Source organism: Oryza sativa, chromosome 9, assembly GCF_034140825.1.
Source record: "Oryza sativa Japonica Group chromosome 9, ASM3414082v1".
Lineage (NCBI taxonomy): Eukaryota > Viridiplantae > Streptophyta > Magnoliopsida > Poales > Poaceae > Oryza > Oryza sativa.
This window is the reverse complement of record NC_089043.1, coordinates 16,897,857-16,914,962: the sequence shown is the minus strand read 5'-3', so window position 1 is coordinate 16,914,962 and position 17,106 is coordinate 16,897,857. Positions and strand designations below refer to the sequence as shown.

The 17,106-nt window shown below is 46.1% G+C and overlaps 3 protein-coding genes across 4 annotated transcripts; 2 read left to right on the top strand and 1 right to left on the bottom strand.

Annotated features, from left to right (window-relative positions):
* Nucleotides 1-556: 556 nt before the first annotated feature.
* Nucleotides 557-2,161, bottom strand: LOC4346908 (xyloglucan O-acetyltransferase 2). The gene has a single exon (XM_015755860.3). The coding sequence runs from the start codon at nucleotides 2,107-2,109 to the stop codon at nucleotides 772-774; it is 1,338 nt and encodes a 445-aa protein (XP_015611346.1). The 5' UTR covers nucleotides 2,110-2,161; the 3' UTR covers nucleotides 557-771.
* A 5,081-nt stretch (nucleotides 2,162-7,242) lies between these two features.
* On the top strand, nucleotides 7,243-11,925 carry LOC9271232 (heat shock factor-binding protein). Of its 2 annotated transcripts, none has more exons than XM_026020268.2 (5): nucleotides 7,243-7,391; nucleotides 9,734-9,787; nucleotides 10,214-10,237; nucleotides 10,326-10,368; nucleotides 11,521-11,925. In XM_026020268.2, the coding sequence occupies exons 2-5, from the start codon at nucleotides 9,740-9,742 to the stop codon at nucleotides 11,640-11,642; spliced, it is 237 nt and encodes a 78-aa protein (XP_025876053.1). In that variant the 5' UTR covers nucleotides 7,243-7,391; nucleotides 9,734-9,739; the 3' UTR covers nucleotides 11,643-11,925. The 2 variants fall into 2 exon arrangements, with proteins under 2 accessions (XP_025876053.1, XP_015612054.1); XM_015756568.3 differs by lacking the exon at nucleotides 7,243-7,391 and adding an exon at nucleotides 7,408-8,642.
* Nucleotides 11,926-12,691: 766 nt separating this feature from the next.
* On the top strand, nucleotides 12,692-16,991 carry LOC4346906 (enolase 1, chloroplastic). Its single transcript, XM_015756569.3, has 7 exons — nucleotides 12,692-13,204; nucleotides 14,600-14,907; nucleotides 15,244-15,398; nucleotides 15,494-15,811; nucleotides 16,119-16,265; nucleotides 16,360-16,410; nucleotides 16,557-16,991. Exons 1-7 carry the CDS (start codon nucleotides 12,810-12,812, stop codon nucleotides 16,620-16,622), a joined length of 1,440 nt encoding a protein of 479 aa, XP_015612055.1. The 5' UTR covers nucleotides 12,692-12,809; the 3' UTR covers nucleotides 16,623-16,991.
* Nucleotides 16,992-17,106: the final 115 nt, after the last annotated feature.

Sequence of the window (17,106 nt, the reverse complement as noted above, 5' to 3'; positions counted from 1 at the left end):
ATCATCCTAATAAATACTAATGCATGCATCCAATAGGATTAGATAACATGAGAGTGGAGGATTTAAAAAAGTAATAATTTAATGGAGAAGATGTCATAGTTAATTGCATGTTTGCATATATGCCTTATATTATGGAACATCTAAAAAAATGGTTGTGCCTTATATTATGGAATAGAGGGAGTATTATTCATGTGAGATCCATTAGGACCTGCCGGGCATATCCGTGCCTGTCGAGCATGGGTACGGGCACGGAGTTTTACCCGCTAACCCTATTAGGTAGGGTTCGGACAGGTGACGACGAGCATGGGATCGGGTATAGTTTTGCTCTACCCGTGCCCCACCCAACCCTTTGCCATCCCTGGACGTGAGTGCACCTCGGAGACGCTGCGATGCTGTGGTGACTGATGACTGTTGCTGCCACTCGCCACCAAACGGGAGTAAGAGCATTAATTGCTTGATTAATTCGTTAATTAATTAACTAGTAGGCTGCTGATGCTGATCATGGGGACAAAAGGTCAGCGTTTAGCTTACGGAGATCCACATTTGATGGCACCGGTTCCGGGAGAAATCCCATGCTCTGGGGTTAAAAATTTGGGAGCTGGCCTTTTACAGCCGTAAAACACTACTTAAAACACACTCTAATTAAAGTTACATCAATACTAATAATACTAATAATAAAACTGCACTAGAGAAAAAAACATAGGTGAAATTTGAGAATCATCTGCAAAATCACTATTTCTTTTTTAAAAAATTTTGTTTGGACGAATTTTGTCATTTCGAGGAGTCTCTCCATCGTTTGACGAGCTGGAGGAGGATCTCGTTCCACGTGTCGATGGGGCCCGGGAGGCACCAGTGCACGCAGTCGTTGGGCACCCGCGCCCTCTCGCCGCCGGCGAACGGGAACGCGTTCATGTACGGCCCCGGGTGCCCGTCGCCGCGCAGCGCCGCCATCGCCGTCACCTCCAGCGCCTCCACCTCCACGCGACCGGGGGCGCGCACCCTCGCGTCCGCCGCCGCCGCCGCCACCTCCTCCGCCTCCGCGCGCCCCATCTCCCGGTCCATGTACCCCACCTCCTTCTCCCCCGGCGCGTACGGCTCCGACCGCGCGCACGCGTCGCGCGCGTCCCACTCCCCCTCGAAGTGCGCCGGCGAGAACGTCGTCACCACGGCGAGCTTCTGCTGCTGCGACGGGGAGCGGGCGGCGCGGGTGATGACCTCGCGGAGGGCGTTCTTGACGGCGAGGCGGAACACGCCGAAGAACCCCGTCTCCGTCCGGTTCGGCTCCGGGCAGTGGTGGCAGCCGATCACCTCGCCGCGCTCGTAGTACATCGCCGGGTGGAGGAACCAGTGGCCGGCGGAGAGGACCACCACGTCGATGCCGTCGAGCTCCCCCGCCCACCGCTCGTCGGGCTGGTCCAGGTAGAGCCGGTTGTGGTCGAGCCCCCCCGCCCCCGCCGCCGCCGCCGACGACGACGACTTCTCCGTGCCGTTCACCAGGAACGGCGACCAGAACACCGAAACCGTGGCGTTGTGCGACGGGAACACCCACCGCCGGAACTTCCGCGCCTCGTCCCCGTCCCCACCGTCCCCGCCGTTGCCGCCGCGCACCAGCTCGGCGGGGAACCCCGAGGCGAGGAGGCAGACGAGCGACTCGCACTGGTTCCGCGCCAGCGAGTCTCCCACGAACGCGACGTGCCGCCCGCGCACCAGCTCCAGGAACTCCCCCGGCGCGAACGGCGGCAGCGCGCACCCGCCGCCGCCGCGCGGGCGCCACCGCCAGTGGAGGTACCCCGTGTCGGGCCGCCCGTGCGCCATGCAGTTCTGCCCGCCCTTGATCGTCGAGCCGCAGCTCGTCCCGTTGTACCGCGGCGCCGACGCGCTCCGCACCCACTCCCCCTCCGAGTAGTCGCACCGCGGCGCCGCCTTCCTCGCCACCGCCACCGCCGCAACCGGCGGCGTGGTGGAGGTGGAGGTGGTGGCGAGGGGAGGAGGGGGAGGGGAGAGGAGGAGGTAGTGGAGGGCGGCGAGGGGGAGGAGGGCGTAGAGGGCATAGGCGAAGATCCGCTTGGGGAGGGGGAGATGGTGGCGAGGCGTGGAGGCGGCGCCCATGGCGAAGGAGGAGGTCGAGAGCGGGCTTGCTTGGCTATCTTTGGGCAGGAGCAGCTTGAGAGTTGGGAGAGTAGTGGGTTAAAGAAGGGGGATGCACACGTTGGTTGGATACTTGATACTAGATTATTATTATTATTGATGAGTATTGTTGCCCTACAAATTTTGCATTAACTAAAGTTTGACAATCGTTTTAGATTTTTTTTTGTTGACTAGTATTTGCTTAAAATTGTTATTACAGTGGTTTTATTATTATTTTGGTTACTACATAGTTTTAAAAGCCTATGTACATAGTACTTTCTTGCGTCAATGAATGATTGATGGTTATGTTGTGGATTGGCTCTTGTAGCTCGTAACATTGTGAACAATATAAGCGTGGAATGATTTATTAGGATATTAGTGCTTAAAAAGCCATCTGCAATTGACCTTTTATTATTTTTAACCTTCTTAATTCTTAATTTTAAAAACACTCCCAAAACTTATTCCTAAATTGAAACTTTTTAGCCATAACACCCTGCCTAGCGTGACGAAATAACGCAACCATATTTGGTTGGTGTGGTAATATTGTTCTGCCTAGTAGGCAGAACACAAATATTTGGATTTGAAAAGTATTTTTTTAGGAGGATTGTTTTTAGAATTTAAAAATTAAGAGGTTTAAAACTTAGGCAAAATAACCCGATTAGTATAGAACTAAAAGCGACGTGACAAACGAGCATCGAACATGTTTTAGACATATGATAGAGTTTTACAGCACAAATACAGAGCTACTGAGACAAAGCCCTAATTGTTCTAGGATTCGCTCCATAATCATGTTATCCTCTTAACTCGTAATTTTACAGAAAATCAACGACTCATCAGTTGAACCCAACGCTTTGGTAATTTTTAGCTTCACACTCTACTTTGTCTGCATGATCAGGCTCAAGGCCCCCCGTCCTTTCTAGAGGAAGTGGCGGAGCCAGAATTTTTTCAAACCTAGGGCTAAATTAGTTGAATATATATAATTTTGCTTTTTATCTTCTAGTTTTTTGAAGTTTTAGAATAGAATTTTAATGAATATTTAGGATCAGTAGTAGGGCTGCAGCCCTAGCTGCCCTACTCTGTCTCCGCCCCTGGTAAGAGGTGCACATTTGTATAGTAGAGTAGAAATACTTCTAGATAGTATATATATGTCGGGGTTATGGATACCACATACCTGATAGTAGTTTACTAGATCTCGGCAGGACCCACCACATACTATGTCTTATACGGAAACAACCTTCGGATATAGGAGGAGTTCCGGTTAAGGAAAGACGACTAGAGTTCTACATGGAAACGATAAGGACTACTCGGATTGTATCCATATTGGTTTCCCTAGTTCTATTTAGACAAGGGGACACCTATGGGTATAAATACAAGGCCCCCTAGGAGGAGAGGTGACACGGAACAATAGATCAAGACACAAGATCAGCATACAAGCCAACATACGCCAAAACAAGACGTCGGATATCGACTTCAGAGATAAGCATGGCTAGTCCCCTACGGTGTCCACGGATACTGTCAGGAGAGACATAGCGCTATCTTTGATCTCGCCGGATGCGGATTCGAGGAGGAAGGCTACACTATTGTCGACTACGGATTGGTTTTATGGCCGCCAAGTCGACAACAGATAGATATGCTACCCCAAATATTGTACTGGTGTGATTATGATGAATAAAAGCAACGACCGGCTTCGGCCAACATGAGTAGGGTTATTACCTGACAATTCAAGGGCCGAACCTGTATAAAAATCCTCGTTTTTATCTTTTTTTTACTACAAACTCGCATATATCCTAGTACCAACGATCCCCATACTATGCAAATACCGGAATCGCGACATCAAACGTCGATAATATAGTTAGTTCTCTTTGAGAGATTTTTAATAAGTTGTTGTTGTTTCTTAAGCAAAGATCGAAATTTTATGTGTGATGATTTGTTCGTACGTACCCTCCTTTTATCTCTGTCTCTACTATTATAAAAATTAAAGATGTTTTTATTGGTACTTTGGTACGTCATCTGTGTATGAGTCAGTTTTTAAGTTCATTCGCTTTTGAAAATACATATCCGTATTTGAGTCTGTTTTTAAGTTCGTTCGCTTTTGAAAATACAAAAGCAGTCGTATAAGAAATCTCTTAAAACATGCTAATTTGAGATGAATGTCAGACTCATAATTGTAGCCTATGATTTTTAAAAAATATTCAAGTGAATTCATATAGTGAATTTCAAAACGTAGATTAAAATAGTATTCACCCGTTGCAACGCACTAGCACTAGTACATAGAAAACGTGAAATTGGCATGTTAGAGAAGACGTGGCAGGCAGGCCGCCCCGTACGGTGCTCGTGGCTGAAGCCCGGCCGGCCTGGAGCCCAGGAGGGCAGGAGAATCATGGCCCGCACTCCCCACGCGATCACGGCATCGACCGCACGTTCTCCGCCCATTCCAATGCCGCAGGCAGTGTGTGTGTTCCAGGCACCGACAAGGTCGCCGCCCAGAAAAAAAGAGTATCCATTCTCTAATCGAAGCTGCGTAGTACTCCTCCATAGCGCTAGGAGAAGTGGAGTAGATTGTAAAGACCGATGCTGGATCCTGCCTTAACTAGCGAGTGTACGTGCTACTCAACGTATCTCATCCCTTGCTTAGCATTTCATCAACATATATAGCGGGGTACCAAAGACAAAAGCAAAATTCAGAAGGAAGTAGCTATATAATAGTATTTGATATACTCCCTCCCTCCCTAAACATTTGACCCTAAACATTTGACGCTGTTGACTTTTTTAATATGTTTGACCGTTTGTCTTATTTAAAAACTTTTGTGCTTTTGACAATAGGACGAACCTTGTCTATAATGGTTTGTCCGTATTTCGATCCAAAGCACAAAAGAAAACCTTTAGCGTTGGAACCGTAAAAAGAAAAGCTAGAATTGCATAACCACAATAGCAGCTGTACATATCTTAATTTTCAATACGAGTGGTTTTGTTGTGCATGCCACGGGAGAAACACCACTCCAAACACTAGTTATTAACTTATAAATTGAACTAAGTTTTTAGGGATGAGCAACCAAAGATTCTAATAGAGTGCACTCACTAACTGAGAGTATCCATGGAGTGTCTCTGGAGAACCGTCCTCACAGTGAACAGTGAAGGATACCCCTGCATGATAGCTTCAAAATCTGGGGAAATTTGAGGGTGCCGGTTGAAGAGACGCAGCCCACAATGGGTGTCTCGGCCCAAATAGCCCCGCGCACAAATGTCATCTGTGCCCCTCCATGGTAGCCCATCTCCATGCATTCTACCAAATAAACCATTTGCAACTAATGCCCAGTTCTTGCCTAGTAGCTTCTTGCAGGTCTCATCAATCATCACTCATGTTCTTTTGACCACTAGAACCCAGATAAGTCCAATGTGCCCACCAAGCACCGCCGCTCGTCGCCGCCTCCCTCCTCTCCCTCCCCAACCGCCGCCGCAGCCTCCCTCCTCGCCCTCCCCAGCAGCCGCCTCCTCCTCCCTCCGCCAGCAAGGGCGGCCGACGGCGCGCGGCACAACAACGACTAGCAGCGCGCGGGGCGTGGTGGCCGACAGCAAGCGGCACACCGAGTGCCCCGCTCGTCACCGCCCGCACCTCGGCTTCATTGCCTCCTTCCAGCCCATCGACGCCCTTGAGAAAACCGTCCGCCCCAGCCTCGTCTTGTCCAGATCGCCGCTCGCCTCTGTCTGTCCCGCAACTCTCTCCCTCTCTCCTGCCACCTCCGTCGCGCTCGCCGCCGACTCTGCCCCTCTCCCTTCACCCTTCCCCGCCTCTCTCTCTCTCTCTCTCTCCCTCCGCATGGCGAATGGCGCATGGGGTGGCTGACGGCGAGCGGCGGCGGAGCCCTCGAAGCAGACCCCATGGAAGTTGGTGGCGGCGACCCTGGAAGCGTCAAATCCGGTGCGTCGTGGGTGGATCTCACCGCCGCCCGTCATCACCGCCTCTCTCTCCCGTCACCGCCAACGGAGAGCGACGCGCGCGACGCGTTGGCTGCGGCGAGCGGCGTGAGGGGTCTGTCGGCCGGCGACGAGTGGCGTGAGCGACGCCAGATCCGCTCATCGCCGCACTTTCCCATTCTCTTCCCCGCCGACTCCGGCTCGTCCACCACCTCGCCGCCTCCAGCTTTGACCAAGGGTGGAAAGGGAATACGGGTGTGGGGAGCAGTGTCCACAAGCTATGGCGTGCCCAACGCGGCTCCTTGCTCGGTTTCTTTGCCAAAAATCGCTGAGGGGCGCGTCCCCCTGGAAGAAAACGCGCGCCTCTCTCAGGAGCCCGCTTGAACACAAAAAGTAACGGCCGTGAGCAGGGGCACGGCTCGAAGACACCCATTGCTGATGGCATCATACAGCTTTAGAAAAAATAAATAAAGTACACTATCCACCAAAGTACTTTTATTAAAGGGTGAATAGCTAATTTAGTCCCCGAAGGCTCACTTTGGTCATTCAGGTTTTATTTTTTTCACATAGGTCCTCTAAGTATTTGTTTTGGCCTAAAATCATCATTGGGCCCACTTAATATGTCATATGGCTATTTTTAGTCATCAATTCTATTAAAAAATGTCCCTTTTGCCCTTAACTTGTATACAACTATACACTAGAAAAAAGAAAACCAAAATGAATAAACAACATTGCATATATACTTCCCATTATTTCAACATGTGCACATGGAAATTGAGCCTAATGGCTATCGTATACACTTGCAAGTACATAATTTATTTTTATTTTATCTATAAAAAGAATTCATTACATGCAATTTTTTCTCTTATATATGTGAATGAGAGAGCATAAGTGTCATTTATCAAAAGAGTTGTTGGTTATGTGGGTTCAAGGATAAGTTTGAATTAAAATAAAAACTTAAAGGACTAATATGGACACATTGAAACATTAAGGACTAAACTGATCCTTGCATAAAACTTGGAGGACCACTTTAACTATTCACTCTTTATTAAAAAGGCAACCAACAACTGCTTCTTTTTCCCATTCGCAAAATTCAAAATTCAAATCGCTCTAGCGCAAAAAGCCCACGGCCTCTGCCTTGTGGGCCCACTAGTCCCCGACCCAAGCGGTTTTAACCCACCTCCAGCCCGATTCATTTCTGACCCACGGCCTCTCACCTCGTCTCGACCCATCGGAGCCACCACTTCCTCAATCCTCACCCGGGAAATCGCCGGCGGCGAGCCCCCTCCTCCTCCTCCTCCTCTTCCGGCGACCCCCGACTCCGCTCCGGCGACCCGATCCCCACCTCGGTAAGCCCTCCCCTCCTCCCTCCCTCTCCCGCACAACCCATTTCCTTCTCCCTCTCGCTCGTGTTCGTCCTCGCGTTACCCGCGGATCTGCCGTTCCCGCCGCCTCCCGCGATGCGATCCGCGGCGAGGCCGCTCGCCGCGCTCCGTCGCGCCCCGCCGCGTCCGATCCTCCTCCTTCTCGGCCGTCTCTTCTGCGCCTCGCCGCAGACAGGTTTCGGCGGCGGAGATCCGGGCCCAGCGGACGCAGACACGGACGCGGGAGTGGACGTGGACGCGCGGCTCGTCGGCTCGCTGTGCCGGGTGCTCAGCGACTTCCGCGGGCCGCGCCACGACCTGCCGGCGGCGCTGCGAGGGTTCGCGCCGCGGCTCACGCCGCGCGACGCCGCGGCGGTGCTGCGCCGGTGCAGGCACCTCCCGCTGCCCTCGCTCCGGTTCTTCCTCTTCGCCGGGGAGCTGCCCGGGTTCTCCCACCACCCGGACTCGCTCCTCGTCCTCGCGAACTCGCTCGCCGGCGCGCGGCTCTTCCCGCTGCTGCGCTCGCTGCTGTCCGACCTCCCGCCGTCCGCGCTCTCGCGGGGCCTCTTCCCGCTTCTGTTCCGCGCGTACTCCCGTGCTCGCCTCCCCGAAGATGCCATCCGGGCCTTCTCATCCATGGCGGGGTTCGGGTTCCCCCCGACGATTGCTGATTTCCATTCGTTGCTCTTTGCTCTGTCGCGTAATGGCCTAGTAGAGTATGGTGAAAGATTTTTTAGGGAGTCGACAGCTCAATTTGATGTTTCAGCGAAGGCCTACACAATTTTGATCTCTGGGTGGGCTGTTGTTAAGAAGCCGGAAAATGCGCGGAGTCTATTTGATGAAATGGTCAAGAGAGGTGTGGAGCTTGATGTGCATGTGTACAATGCTTTGATTGATGCCTTATGTCGGGGAGGGGATATTACATCAGCGCAGGAGCAGCTGAGCAATATGCAAAAGAGTCATGGGCTTGTTCCAAATGCGGCCACTTATGGTCCTTTCCTTCATGCCGCATGCGCATCAAAGGATGTTCGTGCTGCTCTTCGTGTGCTAGATAGGATGCACACTCATGCTCTCACACCAAATGTATTCACATACAATGCTGTTATTCGGTTACTGTGTGATTTGGGAGAGATCAATGAGGCTTACAATATCCTGGATGAGATCACCACCCAAGGCGAAAAGCCTGATGTTTGGAGCTATAACACACTGCTTAATGCGCACTGTAAACTGAAAGAGGTGAACAAGGCGCTGCGGCTCATTTCAAGAATGGATAAAGAATTATGTCCGCCAGACCGGCACTCTTATAACATGCTACTGAAAATGTTGATTAGTGTAGGAAGGTTTGATACGGCTATTGAGGTTTGGGATGGGATGGAAAAGCGTGGTTTCCACCCAGGGGCAGCAACTTATGCTGTGATGATCCATGGGCTAGCTTCCAAGAAGGGAAGAGCAGAAGATGCCTGCAGTTACTTTGTGAGAATGGTGGATGAGGGTATCCCACCTTACCAGGCCACTTGTGAGGTGTTAAGGGATAGATTGCTGATGCTTGGCCTCCGAGACCAACTTGGAGTGCTCACTGATAGGATGCGGCGGAGCACTTCATATACAATACAAGAAATGTCTACTATCATGTGCCGTAGTAAGAGGGCAGAGGAAACCAAAAGTCTGAGAAATGGCCATGAATTCTCTGGGCGTGATCTTGATGAGAATGGATGGAAGGGGAAATGGAAACCAGGAGACTGAAAGTAGCATTAGAGAGTTGTCTTGCGAGTTGTGACCAGATTTTATTTTGTTCTAGTTTGTCTCCCTAGTCTAAAAATACAAATGTTGCACCTCATGAGGAAGTTCTCTGAGTGTCATAGACTTAATGGGCGAGTTAATAAAAATTCCTGGCACAGAAATTTGTGACTGAGAGTTTTCCAAACTGCATTTATGTTTCTCTTCTCACCCTTTTGCCATTTTATCTGTCAATCTATGAGGATCCAAGGATGCTTTGAATAATTCAATCACCATGATTCATGACTGTTTTGCATTTACTGATATGGACTATCATTCTATGCTAGGGTGCTTCACTTTTTACCTTTTCCTTACAATCATATGTATGCACGATGTTTTAGTTATACATACTTAGTTATTCTAGAGAATTGGCATATGAAACATTATTGTCTGTGCTAAGTTGTTAATGATCGACTATAATATACTGTATTATGCTACATTTTAGTGTTTTACACCTTAGATGTTAATGGACCTTTCATTTATTTTTACATGTATATTATTATTTTGGCACTTCAACATTTGTAAATCATTCAATGAATCTGTTGTTGCAGACCAATATGGACTCAGAGCCCTCATCGCAGAACCCGGCAGATATGACAGCATTTGTAAGTTTTAATATTACCAATCGCATCATTGATCTTTTCTCCCATTTTCAAATGTGACAACCAGCCAAACACATGAGAGTAAAAGGCCCAAAATATTTTAGGAAGAGTGGGCATGCTTTATGCATCACGTTTACTTATTTACTTATCCTGTCACTATCTGTAGTGAATGGTTCCACTGTTTTGAATATTGATCTTGCTGCTTTTGATATCATCTGATTGCACTTAATAGATTACATTTAGTTGTAAACCTTAAGATGTTTTGCTTTCATCGAGAAACTTACATTGACTTAATAGATGAAATTTAGTAGTAAAACCATGTAGTGGTTTTCTATTGCTGATAAGTTATGTTTTGCTTTGGAGGTAGCATGCTTATATCGCTTTATTCAGGAAAAAAAGGTTTTTTTTACCGATTATAATCTCTTTCAGGTACAAAACCTCCTAACCCAGATGGTGAGTTCCTTCGGATATGTTTCTATTAACATCTGTACTGATGAATTCACATCCATCTTTCACTCACAAAAATAATGATGAATTTCAGCAATCAAGGTTTGAGTCTATGTCCCAGAACATTGTGTCAAAGAATATCCTTTTCTGCTTCTATGCCATTATGCTCATTCTATTCTTCTCTTGGAATCTTCCGAATGAAATCTGAAAGTGGATCACTAACATCATCACACTGAACAATTAACCTTATGCCAATGCATAGTTAACTTAGGGTTGTCGTTGCATTACAATATCTTGCGTTATGCTATTGAGAATTATGATGATGCTAGTATCACAGTATGCATTTCAGATGGTGATATTATTTATCATTCTATCATGCCATTTGTTTCTGTTTGAATTTGTAGATGGAAATTTGTAGTATTCTGACTATTTATGTTAAACATAATCATTCCAACAGCCAAGTATCTCTACAAACAGCATATGCCATTGATATAGGCTTGTTTGATGGTTGAACAGTTACAGTACTTGATAACTAAGTACTCCTACCATCCCAACATATAGCAACTTCTAGCGTTCAAAATTTGTCCCAAAATATATCATCTTTTTCACCTACTTCCTCATCTAAACCAATCACAACTCACAACCATCTCTCAGTTAATTCCTCCAACTACTTCCTCATCTCAATCAATCCCAACCTTTTCTTATTTAATGAACTGCTTACATTTTGGGAGTGACGGAGGAGCTAACTAGTACTACTGGGGTTTTGTTCTTCTTTCTCTTCTGTCCCTTTTGTGTTCTAGTTTTATGTGGTTACATTTCTTTGGCAATCCACTCCACATTTTTGAGGGTAAAATATTTATTGTCATGTAATGTAAGTGGTAGAACAAAGCAACATTTGACAGTTTCCGCACAATCTTTATTGCAAGATTAATTTTTACAAGCTTTATGTAACTGCTGGTAGTATTCTTTTTTGTCAGTTACCATCCTTTTATGTAACAAATTAACAAGCCTTCCATGATATCATGTCTGAGTCAGATATTGAAAATTGCTGGTAGTATTCTTTTTCTCATGCTTTTTGTAACTGCTTCCGTAATGACCCAAGTTGTTCAGATACCGCTCTACTTGTTCAAAAGTAACCCCATGATGCAAACCTTATACTTGGTATATTGTAAACGGACACAATGCATTCTTTGTTTTGAAGCTATCGATTCTCAAATACGGACATAAGTTTCATCGCTGCATTCATACCTTTGGACTGCTATATTCCGTTTTCTTTAACTGCACTGCACTAGATGAAATGGGAACCAAGATCGATGAGCTGGAGCAGAGCGTCAACGACCTGAAAGCTGAGATGGGTACTGATGTGCCTACCAAGAAGGCCGACGAGGCGAAGCCTGCCGACTCCACATAACTTGGCCGCAGACCAGAGATTGGCCCGTAACGATTTGGCATCGGTGATGGATTTTTCAGCGTTTTATGTGTATCCGATATTAGTTTTCTTGGACCATTGCTGTTGAATGACTCGAGAGTGATTTTATGCTATGAGCGTTCTCCTCTAGAGTATCTGCTGCTGCTGCTGCTAAGGCGATGTGTTTGGCTTGTATGCAAATTTGATTTTAGCAGAATGCCACAGATGTTTGCTTGCTGATAACAAGCCGCAGCTGCTCGCCTTTTATAATGCTTCAGTTCGAGTATTCAGTTGTGCCCTTCTTTTACACAAATCTGATACCTGTGATTTCAGCTCAGGAGTACAGGCGTTTGGTTATATCCGAAGTATATATGATCTGAATTCTCTACTGTTTCTGCTTCTTTCTCAGTGGGGTGGGTGGGCATGTGGCATCGACCACACGGGCAATACCTTTTTTCTTTCTTTTTTTTTTTGAGAAAGGCAATACCATTTTGATATCTGAACACATCAATTTTTTTTGGGTCTGTTTTGCGGGTGATTTGAACTGATTCATGAGAACACCTTGCAAATTTCTAGTGTTCCCAAAATCAAAAATCAAAGGAGTTTCTAGTTGCTATAACTTCTCTCCCAGCATCAGAAGCTTCTTCAAATAGTTTAACTTTTGATCTAGATTTTGAGAAATTGTACTTTCGAATTTTTTAAAGATATTTTAATAATATATCTACCAGGAACTTATTTTCAAAAACAAACTTTTCGCCACGCCTCCGCTAGAACCGGCGTGGCCAACGATTGACATGTGGCATCACCCGTGGCGTGGCAGAGTAGTTTGGGGAAATGTTCATTTTTAAAAATAAGTTCCTGGGAGTTCTATTAATAAAATTATTTAATAAACATTTAAAATAAAAACTCATAAAAAAAAATTCTTCGCCCTCTCGGTCTCCCACCGGCCCACAAGAGGCGCATTCCCATTATCCCTGGAGCAACCTGTCAATGACATGTGGCCCCACGTTCGCCCCACCCCACCAAACCCGCCTCCTTCAAAAAATTTCTTTATTTCCTTCTTCCTGCCACCTCGCGGCCTCCGCCCCCCAACGACCTCCTCCGCCGCCGCCGCCGCGACATAAAAACCGGCGATCCCCCCCTTAACTCCACCCTCTCTCGCCAGCACTGATGGCCCACCGCCTCCTCCTCCCCACCAACCCCCTCCTGCCCCCCGGCACCGGCACCGCCACCCCGCGGCGGCGCCCCGTCGCCGCCACCGTCCGCGCGGCGCTCGCGACGTCGGCGGAGGAGGCGAGGGCGGCGACGGGGGCGGAGGTGGTGCGGTCGATCCGGGCGAGGCAGATCGTGGACAGCCGCGGGAACCCCACCGTGGAGGTCGACCTCGTCGCCGGGGACGGGCGGCTGCACCGCTCCGCGGTGCCCAGCGGCGCATCCACGGGGATCTACGAGGCGCTCGAGCTCCGCGACGGGGACGGGGCGGCGTACGGCGGGAAGGGCGTGCTCAACGCCGTCCGCAACATCAACGAGGTCATCGCGCCCAAGCTCGTCGGCGTCGACGTCAGGTGAGCCGGGGTTACGGTACGAAGCCCAGGTGGGTGGGTTCCACGCAATGCCGGATCTGATCGCCGGTGGCTTGGCAGTGGGTAGGTGGGAAACGTGCTGCTCATGATCAAACTGCTGTTGGTCATGGGTGTTTGGTTAGGTGACCAGTTTGACCTGATGTTTGATAGTGAAGCTTAAAACTTCTCCCAATCATGGCTAATGATAGAGACAAGAAGGAAATATGGTTAGACTGACCCAGAGGAACATTTTACTGAATTATTATTGGGTTTAGTTGGGAAGTTTGGGAACTGGAATTCCCTTCTTGCTAGTGCTAGTACTATTTACAGTGGAATCAATAGCATAATTTGATTTGGTAGTAGTTTGTTACTTGTAGGATTTATAAGCATTCTATTGAACCTTAAAAAAAACTTTAAAAGGGAGAGAGAGAGAGAGAGAGAGAGAGAGAGAGAGAGAGAGAGGACAAATCCTATCCCGTGCCATTTCTTGCAATGTCAGGTTTATTGAGGTATTGTCTCCATTGCTTTCTGCTGATGAAGTTACAAAAAATGAGAAGAGTTGTTATTAGTACGTAGCTGGACCTATTTATTGAATACTCAAAAAGATATTTGCAAATGTAATCATCATTTGTTTTTATGTGTTTTTGGTTCAAATCTGTTATAGATCATTCCTAGATGCCATGCCTTTTTTTTTAGCTGGTGAAAATGATATTGATGTTTGTAATGCTTTTACATAAATGTGAAGTTCTTTTTTTTTTGCGGGGATAAATGTGAAGTTATTTTAAGATTCACTTTTTAGAACTATGTTTGTACTTCCGATGCTACAATTTATGGTCCATGCCTCTCACTTTGGTATCATCATGTTGCCATATTTCGACTTCTAGCAGTACCATTCTTCCTCTGAAACTGTGGATTTGGTTTCTTAACTTAAATTACAAAGAACGACACAAAGTGTCCTAGAATGAAATGGCATGGGAGAACTACTCTAGGGACAATCGATGAAATAAAGTAGTCCTTGTGTGTGCTTAGTTGTGTACTTAGAAACAACAAGTTCTAGCATTCAATTCAAGTGCTGAACTTACATACACAGTTGTAAAATGATTTTGCATATTTGAATCCCTAAGCGCTGTTTTTCTTGGGCTTGCCCCCCTTAAATTCCCTGAAGTGAGGATGAAGCTGGTTTACTAAACTAAACGGACAACTGGGCATAGGGAAACAAATTACTATCAACAGAACCATTGCCATATCTGAAGGATTGTCAAAGACGATTAAAGTGAAATTTGTTGTCATTTTGCATCCAAATAGATTTCTGGGTGTTGGGAGGTACCATTAAATTGTGCTTGCATTCTGTGTCTTGCATATAATCTATAATGCAATGTTCATATACCATTTTGTCAGGAACCAGAGTGATGTTGATGCAATCATGCTAGACATTGATGGAACTCCGAACAAGTCAAAATTGGGTGCCAATGCTATTCTTGGAGTCTCTTTAAGCGTATGCAGGGCTGGTGCTGGTGCAAAGGAAGTTCCTTTATATAAACATATTCAGGAGTTGGCTGGAACAAAGGAGCTTGTCATGCCCGTCCCAGCTTTCAATGTAATAAATGGAGGTAGCCATGCGGGCAACAATCTGGCCATGCAGGAGTTCATGCTTTTACCTGTGGGAGCATCTTCATTTTCTGAGGCTCTTCGCATGGGTAGTGAAGGTAACTTTATGTGTTTAATTGATAGTGTGATACACATACTTTTGGAATTCTAATTGTCCAATGCATGCCCTTATGCACGATTAATTTGGTACTGTATTTGATATTTGTATGAATCAATGTCATGATTATTCAGTAAATGATACATTGGCAACAGTTACATCTGCGCATGCATGATTAATTTGGTACTGTATTTGATATTTGTTTTGAGTCAATGTCATGATTATTCAGTAAATGACACATTGGCAACAGTTACATCTGCGCATTTGACTTGTAGTTTGCTCTCGTCTTTTAATTCTCAAATGTTTGTCTTCTGAGATTTACCTGTCCATGTTACAGTTTACCATGCCCTAAAGGGCATCATTAAGGCGAAATATGGTCAAGATGCATGCAATGTTGGAGATGAAGGTGGCTTTGCTCCTAATGTTCAAGACAACAGAGAAGGCCTTGTCTTGCTTATGGATGCCATTGAGAAGGCAGGCTACTCTGGAAAGGTCTGCAGTCATCTTGTTTTATTTCCCACCTTTTCAATGTGGACCACCTTTTTTTTTTTTGTAACTTATAATACTGTGAACCCATCCTACTGCAGATTAAAATTGGAATGGATGTTGCAGCATCAGAGTTTCTTACAAAGGATGGAAGCTATGACTTAAACTTTAAGAATCAGCCTAATGATGGAGCTCATGTTCTTTCAGCCCAGCGTCTCTGTGATCTGTACAAAGAATTTGTCAAGGATTTCCCCATTGTATCAATTGAGGACCCTTTCGATCAAGATGACTGGAGCTCATGGGCATCATTGCAGTCTTCAGTTAATATCCAAATTGTGGGGGATGATTTACTCGTCACGAACCCAAAACGTATTGCAGAGGCTATTGGCAAGAAGGCTTGCAATGCTCTTTTGCTGAAGGTGGGTATTTACTATGCATATCCGTCATGCTATTTTACTCGCATAATGTGCAAACATACATTCATTCTTACAATGTATTTGGTGAATACAATTTAATGTAGAACATGGCAGTATTGAAGTGATGTTGGCTTGTTACCAGATAGCTAATTACTATTAATCTCTTTGTTGCAATAAACAACAACAGAATTTGACTGTGTAAAGCACTCTGTACCATCAAATTCCTATTGTTCTTCTGATAATGATCAGTTCTAAGTCCAATATAAACATGGACTGCAAAATGACAAAAATATATTCAACTGTTTTTCAGGTTAATCAAATTGGCACTGTCACTGAATCAATTCAAGCTGCTCTTGATTCAAAAGCTGCTGGTTGGGGCGTGATGGTCAGCCACAGGAGTGGGGAAACGGAAGATAATTTCATCGCAGATCTGGCTGTTGGTTTAGCAAGTGGTCAGGTAGGGACTATCACCATCAGAAATCTTAACTGTGGTACCAAAATTCTACGAACGCTCATCAGATGATCCTAACACACTCATTCATGTGTTGCAGATCAAAACTGGTGCTCCATGCCGTAGCGAGAGACTGGCAAAGTACAATCAGGTAAATATTCTTATCCTGTTCCATATCCATTTTTCACCAACCTATACTGAGATTATGTACTTCCACATGTCATTTCCTGATTCTACCTCAAGTTTCTCCCTCGCTATTTTCCCCATTACACCATACTATGTTTTGTTCCTGTACAGCTTCTGCGGATCGAAATGGAGCTAGGCAATGTGCGCTATGCTGGGGAGGCATTCAGGTCTCCCTAAGAAACATACATACCACACAACATTCGGAAAGAGTCGCTTGTGTACTGTTGAGTAGAAATAAGGTCTTGTACTATTGAGGCATCCTTATTTTTTTTCTTATCTTTTTGCAACTTAATCTATTGGATGCATGGTTGTATATGCATCTGTAGCTTGTGCTACAGGAGAAGCCATCCGAGAGACCGCTAATGCTAGGAAACGAGCTGTATTTCCTCAACATGATTAGTAACATTTTTTGCCATGCATTATTTATCAAACTAATCGGCTGTCTGAAACATGGGAAATTCTTCCCCATTTACAGGAAGTTCACCCCCAAATTCTTTATTTGGATGTTATGATGATTTATGAACAATTGGAAAGCATTGTATTGAAGTCTGATGCGCTTTGATCATATAATATTTGCATTGCAGATTGTGACATGTGTATATACTTCAATCGAGATGATCCTTGTTGGTATAAACCTCTCTCGTGATTCCAAAGCAAATCC